General features: G+C 47.6%; 1 protein-coding gene and 1 pseudogene across 1 annotated transcript; one reads left to right on the plus strand and one right to left on the minus strand.

Moving 5' to 3' along the window:
• Nucleotides 1–677: 677 nt before the first annotated feature.
• On the minus strand, nt 678–4,070 carry LOC127308237 (putative linoleate 9S-lipoxygenase 3). Its single transcript, XM_071821612.1, has 3 exons — nt 3,828–4,070; nt 3,174–3,469; nt 678–3,078 (listed from the first exon to the last, which is right to left on the minus strand). The coding sequence occupies exons 1-3, from the start codon at nt 3,997–3,999 to the stop codon at nt 922–924; spliced, it is 2,625 nt and encodes an 874-aa protein (XP_071677713.1). The 5' UTR covers nt 4,000–4,070; the 3' UTR covers nt 678–921.
• A 4,633-nt stretch (nt 4,071–8,703) lies between these two features.
• Nucleotides 8,704–11,865, plus strand: LOC139832116 (uncharacterized; annotated as a pseudogene).
• Nucleotides 11,866–13,427: the final 1,562 nt, after the last annotated feature.

Genomic DNA, 13,427 nt, shown 5'->3' on the forward strand with positions numbered 1-13,427 from the left:
ATATAAAACGGAAGTAGGAAATAATACACCCATATCCAAATGAATCTATCTTCTACCGTAAAGAGTAAATGAATATATATTCTACTATAAACAGTATGCAAACTTGCGTACATGTCTGATATGCAAAGTTTCTTGATACAATCGTTAGAATCACTCAGAATATGGTGAAAATGGTGAGCATGGCATTGGGGTTATAAAAGAAAATCTTGCGGAGGTCTGGTGGTATCTTTCTGTCATTTCCCATCTGAAACATTTATCTGCTAAACCAAAAGAGTCAAAACTGATGTGTTGCTAATCGGAAGAGCGAAGAAAATGTAGAAATCTAAGAGACCATGCTAATTCTATATAATGGACAAACATCAAATGAATCATTTGTGATAGTGGAACATAGCATACATTCTACCACAATATAGGCAATTGATTGTAGTTAACCGCTCGATTAGATGTTATCATAGCTGGTTCAGAAACCTTATGTGATTCTTGTTGATCCTCTTTGTCAAGGCTGTTTACTCCTGCTCATGGTGACATCTTCTTCTCCGGTGATGTCTCCCGTTGCCTCCTCCAGTCATGCTCTAATACCAAATCTTTGGCCAGGCTCGATTACACAACACAATCTCATGGGCATTTTTGGCACTCACACAAACATGGAAGAACACACCAATACACAAAGGGAGATGTTTTGGGACACATTAACCTTGAGTCTTTTCTGCTTTTTATTTTATTTATTCAAGCTCAAAATATTTGCCGACTACAAGGCGATGACCCGCTTCATCAATAGAAAGGTAAGCATACCGCAGCCTCAACGTGAACAAGCACGCTTCTGGGCACATACAGACGCGTGCACATCCACGTTCCTTATTTGCAATGAGAAAATAAACAGTCGAGAAACATATACGACAGAAATATTACCATCAACATTGATCAGATGGAGATGCTGTTGGGGATGCCCTTGGCCGTGATCCCGGTGGCGCTCTCGCCATCGATGTCAGAGGTGTTGGGATAGAGCAGCATGTAGGGGAACTGTGCTGGCCCATTCCGGTTCTTGAGATTCTCATCCTTGTTCCTACTTATGATACTCTTTTCAATGTCGATCAGGCTCTTGCTGAACTTGTCGAACACCTTCTTTGCCCTGTCATCTGATGTCCAGTGTGGGTCATCGCGCTGCCCTAGGTACACCTCGTCAGAGGAGTGGTTGGACAGAACCTCGATCACAGACACTCCAATGATGCTCTGGAGCTGGCTCGTGATGGTGTGGATGAAGGCCATGTCCGGATTAGTCTCCACCTCCTGGTACTCCTTGGTTCCTAGCTCCGGCATTGGCCGCCGGCTCACTGTTGGGCGGTTAGGGAGGTAGCCAGCATAGGAGTACTGGCCAAAGTTGACGGCAGCGTGCAGCGCGGAGGCGATCCAGATGATGGTAGCGCAGGACCTGACAAGCTCCTGCACTGTTGTCATTTTGGGCCACCAGGGCTGGTCCTTGATGTCGCCATGGCCGACCTCACGCACCTCCTTCCACCAAGCCTGCAGCTCGGCGTCGTCTTGAACCACACTGTCACTTGGGTAGTAGATCTTGACGTACTCCTCGGCCCAGTTCTCGATGGCTGACCAGACAGCAAGCCCGTCCACCGCGTACGGGTAGTCCTTGATGAGCAGCGACACTCCACAGGGGCTGGTGGAGTCATGCTTCGCCACACCCCTCTTGATGAGGTCTACCGGCAGTGCCTGCTCGGTGAAGTTCCAGTTCTTGTAGACGTCAGAGGAGATTCTGAGTGCGTACTCACCGGGGCAGACAGTCATCTCAAAGAAGCCGCCAGCGCTGATGAGGACTTGGCGTGCTAGGGCGTTGATCATCATGGTGTCGCGGTAGTGCGGCTGCAGGAGCTTGTAGATTGGGTGGGTGACGCTGAGCTGCCGGTTGGTGGCGATGATGAACGGCTCGATCACCGCATGGGTGTGGAGCCAGTGGCTGATGAGCCCGTGCCAGGCGGAGTCGTTCACGGCGGCGTAGGCCTTGGCCAGCTGCCAGATGGTGTCCTGGACCTTGTTGTCCGACTCGGAGCCTGCAGAGGAGGGGGGCGTGTAGACCTTGCTGTCGGCGCCGACCACTTTGGTGCCGATTTCATCAAGGCGTGGCCTGCTGAGCTCGATGGCGATTGGCTTGAGGGTGTCGTCGTCCTGCAGGATGAGCAACGTCCTGGTGGCGTAGACGAAGGTGTTCTCGAGGCTGTTGATCTTGAGCAGCTGAGGTATGAAGTTGTCGTGGTGGTCCAGGATGAAGAGCCTGCCGTCGGTGATCGCCTTGTCGACGGTGAGCTTGCCGAGGTAGGGCTGGATGTGCTCCACCTTGATGGTGCTGGTCTGGTCGCCGTACCCGTCAAGCTTGCTCCTGGGAGGAAACTCCTGCAGGCGCGTGATGATGTGCGGGTTGAGGCCGGCGAGCATCTCGCGGGCAAACTCCTCGTCCGTGCGCCACGCGAGCTTGTCGTTCTTGATGACCTCTGGCATGGGCATCTTCAAGAGGTAGGAGCCGCCGGAAGGGCAGATGCTCTTGAGCGGCGGGAAGACTTTGAACATTAGGTCCATGACGGGGACGTCGGGGATCTTGATCCCGCCCTCGTAGAGCTTGTACATGTCCTCGAAGTCGTCGAACTCGCGTGGCACAGCGGTGTCGAAGAGCTCCCTGGCGAGGGGGAGGATGCCGGCGCTGATTGCCTTGAGGAGGTAGGAGGTGAAGTCAGCCTTCTTGACGTGGTTGAAGCACTCGTCGCGGGGCACGTAGAACTGCTGAAGCACGGGCACGACGTTGCGGCTCTCGCACGTGGGATCGCTCTTCATGGGCTTCCTGCCGGTGCGGCCGCGGCGCGGGTAAGGGTAGGGGCTGTCGGGGCCGCCGAGGGTGGGGCGGGGGCTCTTGTTGTCGGGATCGCCGAGGTCGTTGTAGAGGTCGTAGCGGTAGACACGGTCGTGGTCTTGGTAGGCACGGTCGTGCTTCTGCTTGGGGTGGTCGCCTCGCAGGATCTGGAGCTCCTCCTCCCGGTACGGCTGGAGCAGCACCGGCATGTTGCTCGGCAGGCAAGTCTGCACCGCATTGCATATGCTTGTCAATTTTTTGTTCATTATTCTTGTTGTTGTTGGTATAGAAGTGAATTCAGGAAATGAAGCTAGACTCGTACATCGTTGGTGAAGAAGACTCGGTCGTAGTGGTACTTGTCGGTGTTGTAGACCCATGAGTTTGCGATGAAGACGATGGGGCCGTGGTGGCCGGGGACGTGGTCGATGGTGATGGTCTTGAGAAGGAACTGGGTGGCGTGGTAGTTGCGGACGATGACGGCGCCGGGGAGGCCCTGCTTCTTCACGTCCCAGTCGAAGGTGACATCGTAGGTGGTGTCGCTGTGGGTCATTGGGGGCAAGTGCATCACCCAGTGTTCCACGCGCTCCTCCTCACCCACCAGACCCCGGCTGGCGTCGTCTGTACATCGATGATGGCCCATTCTTGTTAGCTGCTTAGCTAATTAGCTATATTTCACTTTATTTTTAAAAAACTGTAGAAAGAAACCTATATGAGTCATTATTGCACTGATACTTTGATCGGCGAATAATAGATGGCCGGAGACTATTACCATGATCATTTTCTAAACATTATTACAAAACGCTTGTTGAGCATGTTCTAGATCTTCATGAAAGACATAGATAGATATAGTATTTGTGACTCTGGATATCTATTTTGAAAGGAGGGAAAGGAGATCATGCTAAGTAATACTACTAATGCAGTAGGTAGGCTAATATATAGATGGATGTATATATGCATGTATTCAGATGTTAATTACTTTGATCGGCGACGGTGGAGCTGATGAGCTGACAGGTGACGCCTTTGGTGGTGAACTCATCCCAGGTGTCGTGGCTGAGGGGGGCGCCGCCGGAGTGGTTCAAGTCGAGGACGTTCCTGCGCTGGAGCAACACCTTGCCCTTGAGCTGCGCCCGAGTAAACAATCCGAACATCTTGGCTAGCTCGATCACTCTCACTCCCAAGCTAACTAAGCTTAGTGATTAGTACTTGGCAACCTGGTTGTGCTTGGGATGGAAAGCTCACGAGCTGCTGCTGCCTATTTATAGGAACTGAAGAACACAGTGCTGTGCTGGAGCTATAGCTTGCTGCAGTACCGTACGTGCGTGCGTGTTACACGGGCGCGCGCGCCTACCCTTGTTCTGTACCTCGATCCACGTCCTCCTCCTGGCTTCCAATTCGCAGGGCACGACGTGTGGACGGCAGGCTGGCGTCGATCGCTCACATTATCGCCTCTCATCGATACAGCCGATTCAGTCGCTGCCTTGCATGGAAACCTCGTGAATTACGCATGTGTGTACATCGTAGACGGCCCAATATATCACCCGGAGACGGAATTGAAGAAAATGCATGAATTAATTTGCCACCGATCCTCACTTGCTAACAAACAAATTCAACCCAGTAATAAATTTCTTACCTAAAAAAAGTAATTAATTTCTGTTACGGGAATCTGAAAACGCAAGACCTGAAATCTGACGCACATACTGTTGGGACTAGATGAATGCCCGTGCGTTGCTACGGTGCTCAAATTTCTTTATATAGACACTCCACTCCGATAACGCGTCACTTTACCCTGTAGTCCCCGCTCCAACATTATTTGTGTTTGTATTTTCTCAAACTCTCGCAAATCACCATAATCATTCCCAAAGCCCATGATTTCAGAGTTGCTACAAACTAACAAAGAAATATAGCACGTACACACATCATTGGAAAAGAAAACAAATTGTACATAGCAACCGCGCGATCAATCTTTCCGGTTAGATTCTTAACATCGCCTTTTGAGTTGTAGTACTCTACTACATGCTGAGTTTTTAAAATTCCGAATCCTTTCTTGGTAGTCTTAAAGATGATGTGTGGCCATCTTGAATCCTAAAAAGTCTATGTGAGGCTGTGAAAAATATATTGGTTTGCAAAAGCATGTAATAGCCTTTTGCATACAAATGGATATATACATTCTAAACATTGTCCTTTGAGTCATAGTACTGAGTTACAAACAAACTGGATTCTACATAAATTTGGAAATCTTTTCCGGATAACATCAATGTTATGATCAGTTCTTACCTGAAGTTGACAGAGAAATTAGAATAATGTTGGAAGCAATGAAGAGATTTCTTCAAATAAAATCTAGCATATAAACATACGATAACACAAAGTAATTGAGTCCTAGAAGACGCCCACCCATCTTTTCCTCGGAGCAATCAAATAATAGCACAAACTCAGGAAATATGTAGCTTTCTTTAAAAAAGGAAAAGGAAAACATCAAGTGTCATAATTTTTTGAACTTAGGACTTCCACTTATACTTATTACAAAAATGAAAAAAACGAAGTGAGCTTACCTCATTCTCTAATGCACCGAGAAACTTTATGTTGCACTTCTTGTCACAACTTCTTGTAATACCTTCGTAGTTATCTCAGGTGGAACAATTTTCCCTTCCTTTTATCAGGTTACCAATCACTTCTATGTAAAAAACATAAGGTGACGAAAATAGCTAAGTGTAATAACTAAATAGTTATGAATGTAGCCTATGTGGTAGAGTGGGTTTGTTGCACAATCTCAGAATGAGACATGATTTCTACGCACAATAGATTCAATGCTGAGACATGCATGTAAACCCAAAATAGCCCAAATATTACTACAGTGTGTTCCTTCTCCATTTCCACGATCATCTGTTGACTGTCATAAAGTGAGAAACCATGAAATAAAAGCATAATAATATAGGTAATGATACTATGGAAAAGAAGTTGTAAATATCATTTCATAATTTGGATGTTACCTAAAAAATAGATACAGATGCAACTTTCTTGCCACTCAAAATGTTCTCAATAGCATTCTGCAATAGGAACAACCATATCCATGAAAGAAAGCATGTGAGGATTGAATCTAGGCCCGGTAACAAAAAGGCAAAATTCGTTAGAACTTTGGGTAGGCAGGTGGAGAGAATCCGTAGTGGTGTCTTCCTCCACCATACCTCCTTGCTCCTCCGCGGCCACACTATCTCCACCCTGCCTCCCAGTGGCCCGCAATAGTGCCCTGTTTTGGCATCACGGTGATCCGTTATGTGGTGACACTGAGTACTGAGGGACGAATCAGATGTTTAGTTTTCACCTTCAGGTACACAACAACACATATCCCCACCGTGTTAACCTCCGAGTCGGATAATTTCCACCAACATGCCCGTCTTATGTCCATTGTTCACCCGTCGCGCATCTCCGAGCTGTCCATCGCCTGCTACGTCTTCTCCTCCTCGCCTACTGATGGAAGCGCAAAGGCCTTGATGGGGTCCTAGATGCGCGTGGGCCTTGGCATGGTGCCTGCGGCTTCCTGGTGGGACATCGACAATCCGTGCGACCAAACCTTCTTTCTGCATCCCACGGTTATCCCTATTGCGCTCCGGTGTTGTTCCTTTTCTACACAAAAATAAAAATAGGAATACAACAATGTATTCGTAGCTTCGTATGATCATATTTGTAACCCTTGTATCCCTGGCGGGAACCTCATGGACACGCCGAGCCACGCCGGCAAGGACGAGACACCGCTGCAGGTCAATCTCAATGGCATCACCACCATCATTGGCAAGTTTGGGTTTGCGGTGACCGTGCTCACCTTCATCATGCACATGGATCTGTTTCTGTACACCAAGGCAGATTCCCTCGGCGGACTGCTGACTGCTGACATGGGGGATGGACGAGGCGCTTTTCGTGCTCAACTTCTTCAGTGTGGCCGTCACCATCATCATCGTCGCCATCCTAGAGGGCCTGCCGTTTGCCGTGACGCCCAGCTTGGCGGTCGCCATGAAGAAGCTCATGCAAGAGTGCGCGATCATTCGGCACCTCTCGACATGCGAGACAATGGGGTAAAAAGGCATTTGGAGCGACAAGACCGACACACTTACCACCAACCACTGGTCGTCGAGAAGGTCAACTCCGCCAAGGACTTCGAGGAGCTCAACTCCGCAACGATATGGGAGGTGTTCGCGGAGCTTCTGCTGGAGGGCGTCTTCCAGTGCACTTGCTCCAAGGTCGTCCGCGGCAAGGATGGCACAAACACTGTCCCGTGCATGCCGCACGCCTACCGAGATGGCCATCCTTGAGTTTGGGCTCCGGCCTCGAGGTGGATCTGCCACGAAGGGATAGTTGTGCTCGGCCAACAGCTCTGCCTCACGTGGCATCTGCATCTGGAATTGTCGATGAGAATGTTGCAGCGGTGGCCGAAGTCGCGGCTCCGCCCTCTAGTTCTGGAACAAGCCGCATCCATGTCCTTCTGTATGTGGTGTCCAGCTGCCTTCCCTGTGATGAGCGACACACTCTTGAACAAATGCGAAAATTCCCAGAGCCCTGTATATTTTAGATACGGGGTGAACCGTTTAGGGGGCCTGCTAGACGGCCATTTTCGCCCGCACCCCGTATACCGCCGGAATTATACAAGTCCGGCGTGGTTTAGGGGGTCTGTTAGACATGCTCTTACATATTTCAGTAACAGTATTTACGTTGTGCCTCATACCTTCTTATATATGTACTTCACATTATGAAATAGTCAATAGGTATATAATTTTCTAGAAGGTTTCTAGAGGCTTGGTCCTATTTCAATGTCCAGAAGGTTCTCCTCAATCGGTTTTGGCAGCTCCACAAATGGATGCTACGGGTCTAAACAGGCCTCGTGCCCTCTAAATGTTCAGTTTTTGGATTCTATACCCACCTAAAGAAGTTGCTGCTAAGCAATTCATGTTAGAGTCCTTAAAAATCCCTGGGCTGGTAGAAACCAGAGGCAGCTACAGCTACTGATAATCAGTTTGGCTTTCTTTACTGCCTTCAAACAGAGCTTCTGGTGGCTTCCTAAAAATGTGACAAGGTATCCATTTCAAATTTTCACTGGTTTATTAAGTTTGGTTTTATTTTTCTGTTAGTTCTCCAGTTTCTTAATAGTTACCCTTCTTTGCAGAAATTATGTAGGGGATTCTTCAGACTATATTAACAACAGGCTTATAACCAATTTTCTTATCAAAATTGTTTGCCGAGATTACCTTCAATTGTCACTATGGAAAAACATGGATGTTGTCCCCAGTTCGTTCTCTTAAAAAGTCATTGCTGGTGGTGAATGTGTGCCACCCTATTTACTATTATGAAGATTCTCATGTACAATTTATATGGTTCTGTAGAAGGAATATAGATGGGCAATTGACATGTGTTCTGGATCTTGATACACGTATACTCTATGTGCTATAATATCATTCTTTTTAGTGTAACTGCAAGGCAATTGATATGTGTGTTTGATGTTTTGTCTCGGATTATAATTGTTGAGATGGAATGTTGTGTGCATTTCGTTGAGTTGCTTTATAAATGCCGTTACATGTACAATTCCTCATTGACCTTCAGGTTATCACTAATCTTAATCAATTTTCTACAACTTATTATCGTCTTTATACAAAGTCCACATCTACACGAGTTCAACGGGATCGTGCGCCAAGGCGCACTTCTAAATCTAGTCGGAGGTAGTATTTCAGATATCAAGAAAACACAGCTAAGTAGTACTCTCATAGTTTGAGCTAATAAATACTCATAATAGTAAAGAAAATAGACTTTAAAAACAGAACAAAAAAATGGAGGGCGGAGGCCAACGGAACGGACGCGCGAGCCCATCTTGCTCTTGCCGTGAGAATTGACGATGGAGGCCCAGCTCTGGGTTTCGCTTCTCCACACGACTCGATTCCCCACCGGAAGCGCCACCGGCGCCGTCGCCTGCCGCCATGCTCCGCCTGCGAAGCTGCGTCCTCACCCATCTCCTCTCTTCTCAACCCGCCGCCTCCCCTCTCCACTGACTACTCTCAGCGGCTGCCTCCCCAAGCTCCGCGTTCGCCGTCGAGCAGTACCTCGTCGACACCTGCGGCCTTACCCGGGCGCAAGCCCTCAAGGCCTCCACAAAGCTCTCCCACCTCAAGTCCCCCACCAATCCCGACGCTGTCCTTGCCTACCTCGCCGGCCTCGGCCTCTCCAGCGCTGACATCGCCGCCCTCGTCGACAAGGATCCCGAGTTCCTCTGCGCCGGCGTGGAAAGAAACCTGGCACCCACCGTTGTCCAGCTCACCGGCCTCGGTCTGTCCCATTCCCAGATTGCCTGCCTCGTCTCGCTCGCCCCCGCCAAAATCCGCCGCAGATCCGTCGTTTCCAGGACGCACTACTACCTCTCCTTCTTCGGCTCCTCCGAGAGCTTCCTCCAGGCGATCAAGCGCTGCCCTCGTCTCCTCTCGGCCGACCTTGAGAATCCAGTGAAGCCCAATGTCGCCTTTCTGCAGGGGTGCGGGCTAGGTGCTTGCGATATTTCCAACACGTGTCTCGCCAGGCCGAGCATGCTCCTCACCAACCCGGAGCGTCTCAAGGCGATGGTGGCCAATGCGGAAAGTCTAGGTGTGCCACGTGGCTCTGGAATGTTCAGGCTCCTGCTGCGTGGTGGCGGGCTTCTGAGCAGCCAGAATGGAGAATTTGAAGAACACCTTCAGGTGGTCGGATGCTGAGCTCATCACTGCCGTGTCCAAGAATCCGATGGTGCTCAAGAGGTCTAAGGAGACGCTGGAGAGCAGCTCAAAGTTGCTCATCTCTGAGATCGGGTTGGAACCGGCATACATTGCTCGTCGGCCGGCAATGCTCAATTACAGCCTGGAGGGCCGGGTCAGACCCCGGTACCACGTTTTGAAGTTTCTTAAGGGAAACGGATTGCTAGATCGTGACCGGGACTACTATTCTGCATTCAAGGTGACCGAGAAGGTATTCGTGGACAAGTACATATGCCCTCACAATGAAGTTGCGCCGCACCTTGTTGAAGACTATGCCGCCGCTTGCAGAGGGCAAGTGCCAACGAATTTCAGATTTGCTTGAACCAAGGACAGGCTACGAGAATTGGTAACTGTGTGTTGGTTGTCTGCTGTTACATGTCTGTTTGATGCTGGTTTGGTCATTGCTAGCGTGGGATGAAGCTGATAATTTTATTCTTAAATACTGACATGTTAACCGCATTATTCAGTAGAGAAGAAACCATGGCTTGGTTGTGAACTTGTTTGTCCTACTGCAGGTTTTAAGCACACACATTGGATCTAAGAAATTGTGAGACCAGACCATTCTCCAACACATTAAATTTTCTACCTTCAGTTTAGTGCATTGAGACAATAAGCCAAGGTAAGGATGATGTCTTCTTCGTTGTGCTAACGAACTCCTGATTGTTCTATTATTTTGTCGCACTTCATAGTTGATAATTGGAGGATCTTTCCAATGCATGCCCAAATTTAGATAAAAAGTCTTTTGGGGAGCAACTCGAGGGGATGTTGCCTCTTGTTGTTAGCAATTCCTTTTTAGGACCCTAGTATCAATTCACCTGGCTTTGGATTAATCTATTCTTCAACTGTGGTCTCACAAAAAACAACGTTTTCATTTGCTCATATGCAGATTCACAACGATCTGTTTTTGCTTAAACTAACTAAATGTAAATGTATCCGTTCATCTATTAAAAGTGTCTGGAAGTGAGTTCTCTAGGTTATGCTAGAACAAGATGCCTTTAGTTCAATCACAGATAACATTTTGGAGCTATTGGTCATATTGGAAACACCTACTGGGCTGCACGATGAGATGTGCAGGGCTCATATCTGTACATGTATCTGCTAAAGAGAGATGCTCACTTAACTAAACTTTGAACTATCGCATGGAGGAGCATCTTAAGCATTGGCATCATTTATGTAAGTAAACATTCAGACGCATGCCCCCATGGTCTGTGGTACAGGTTCCACTAACATTTCTCTAATATATCTGTTTAATAGTTGATCTGAAGATTACATAAATGCTTGCTTGCTCATCTTTGTGAAAAAAAATCATCTCCTAATATCTAATTTCTTTATGAAGTGTATGTGTTAGCATTTTACACTATTTAGTGAGGCATATAAATAGATCCAGGTCAAATGCAATATTTTACAATATTTACTGAGACATTGATCCAAGCCAGGTTCAAGAATAGAAATGCATACATTGTTTGTTTGTTTGTGTAGTTCATTAAAATACCTATTTACCTGTGGTTTGGTTCATGCTGCCTCCTGTAGCCATCATCTCCTCCGCTTGGCATCAAGGGTGATTTGCATCCATGTATGATTTCCTGGGAGTAGCGCTGTTGGCCTAGTGACATGGTGCGGAGAGACAACGATGGAACGGTGATTCCGTTTGCTTGGGACACAATCAACTGGTGTGTACCGGTAGGAGTTATTGCCTGCTTGGAAGGCGCACGTAAAACTGTAGTCAATGATGAGCCGCTGATAGTGATTCCCTATATTACAACATAACCAAGAACATAGTGGCACAAACAAGTGGTACTAGGTACAAAGTACAAACAAGGACCCAAAACTGTTATTCCAGTATCAGGCCCCATATGCTCAACATACTGCTTTCACATCTATGTAAAATTTACTCACATGATCTTCCATTCAAATGCCTTCGTTATTTGCAGTTTCTGAACGCAGTATTGGCGCTTTTCTGATTTTTTTTTCAGCTGACAAACGTGTCCTAACTTGCTGCACATTTCTTGTTCAGTGTCTATGGCAAGAATAAGCGTTGGTGTACAGACAAATCCTTCAGTTTCTGTTCGAGTACTTGAAGGACTCAGATGGATCAGTTGTTGGTGATCGGCAAGCTGATTGGTCCGTAACTCTGCCACCACTTCTAGTTCCCATTTCCACCAGTCAGTTTCTCCCTTTCTTTGACCATATTTGGTAGTACTATTATGAGATATCTTTTTCTACACCATGGGGAAGAATTAGGAAATAAGTGTTGTAAGGTGTTGCACCGATATTAGTTTGGTCACATATAAAAATGAAATTCAATCTCAGTTAGGCTAAGTGTCCATTAAAAGGTAGCACAATGGGCTAGAAGAAGTCTATGCTAGATTTAGATGAGTTCTAAATATTGTGATAGATTCTACAAACGAATGCAGAGTATATCATTGTTTTAACAATGACCGAGGGTGTTTGAGTCGAGGGGTTCTTTGAGAACTTGGTGTAGTTCTGGTAGTGTTAGAACTATGAAGCTATATTGTCTGTGACAATATTGGTAACATATTTCAGACCGCGGTATTAAGGTTCCACCAGAATACCAAACATATACGATTAATGCCGACCCTCATTTTAAAAACTAAGTGTCCTGGACCTTGTTGTCCGACTCGGAGCCTGCAGAGGAGGGGGGCGTGTAGACCTTGCTGTCGGCGCCGACCACTTTGGTGCCGATTTCATCAAGGTGTGGCCTGCTGAGCTCGATGGCGATTGGCTTGAGGGTGTCGTCGTCCTGCAGGATGAGCAACGTCCTGGTGGCGTAGACGAAGGTGTTTTCGAGGCTGTTGATCTTGAGCAGCTGAGGTATGAAGTTGTCGTGGTGGTCCAGGATGAAGAACCTGCCGTCGGTGATCGCCTTGTCGACGGTGATCCCGCCCTCGTAGAGCTTGTACATGTCCTCGAAGTCATCGAACTCTCGTGGCACTGCGGTGTCGAAGAGCTCCCTGGCAAGGGGGAGGATGCCGGCGCTGATTGCCTTGAGGAGGTAGGAGGTGAAGTCGGCCTTCTTGACGTGGTTGAAGCACTCGTCGCGGGGCACGTAGAACTGCTGAAGCACGGGCACGATGTTGCGGCTCTCGCACGTGGGATCGCTCTACATGGGCTTCCTGCCGGTGCGGGTAAGGGTAGGGGCTGTCGGGGCCGCCGAGGGTGAGGCAATTCATTGTAGTTAACCGCTCGATTAGATGTTATCATAGCTGGTTCAGAAACCTTATGTGATTCTTGTTGATCCTCTTTGTCAAGGCTGTTTACTCCTGCTCATGGTGACATCTTCTTCTCCGGTGATGTGTCTCTCGTTGCCTCCTCCAGTCATGCTCTAATACAAAATCTTTGGCCAGGCTCGATTACACAACACAATCTCATGGGCATTTTTGGCACTCACACAAACATGGAAGAACACACCAATACACAAAGGGCGATGTTTTGGGATGCATTAACCATGCGTATTTTCTGCTTTTTTTGCTATTTTATTCAACCTCAAAATATTTGCTGACTACAAGGCGATGACCCGCTTCATCAAAAGAAAGGTAAGCATAACTCGTCATCAATATGAGTATTTTTTTGCACTGATACTTTGATCGGCGAATAATAGATGGCCGTAGACTATTACCATGATCATTTTCTAAACTGTAGCTAATTAGCTCATGCGATTCTTGTTGATCCCTTGCGGCCTGAGCCATGGATGGATGGAATCAAGAGAAATAAGACAGAAAACGTTGACCAACGGGGGAATGATCCCTCCCTTGGCTATACGTTGTTAGGTAGGATGAGACTCTCCCCGCGGATGG

Source organism: Lolium perenne, chromosome 6, assembly GCF_019359855.2.
Source record: "Lolium perenne isolate Kyuss_39 chromosome 6, Kyuss_2.0, whole genome shotgun sequence".
In the NCBI taxonomy this organism is placed as follows: domain Eukaryota; kingdom Viridiplantae; phylum Streptophyta; class Magnoliopsida; order Poales; family Poaceae; genus Lolium; species Lolium perenne.

What these genes read in the sequence shown, in the direction of transcription:
- LOC127308237 (XM_071821612.1), bottom strand. Translation starts at nt 3,999, where the DNA reads ATGTTCGGATTGTTTACTCGGGCGCAGCTCAAGGGCAAGGTGTTGCTC. An exon ending in CTCCACCGTCGCCGATCAAA is followed by an intron (nt 3,470 to 3,827) that starts GTAATTAACATC and finishes ATCGATGTACAG; the next exon opens with ACGACGCCAGCCGGGGTCTG. An exon ending in GAGTCTTCTTCACCAACGAT is followed by an intron (nt 3,079 to 3,173) that starts GTACGAGTCTAG and finishes AATGCGGTGCAG; the next exon opens with ACTTGCCTGCCGAGCAACAT.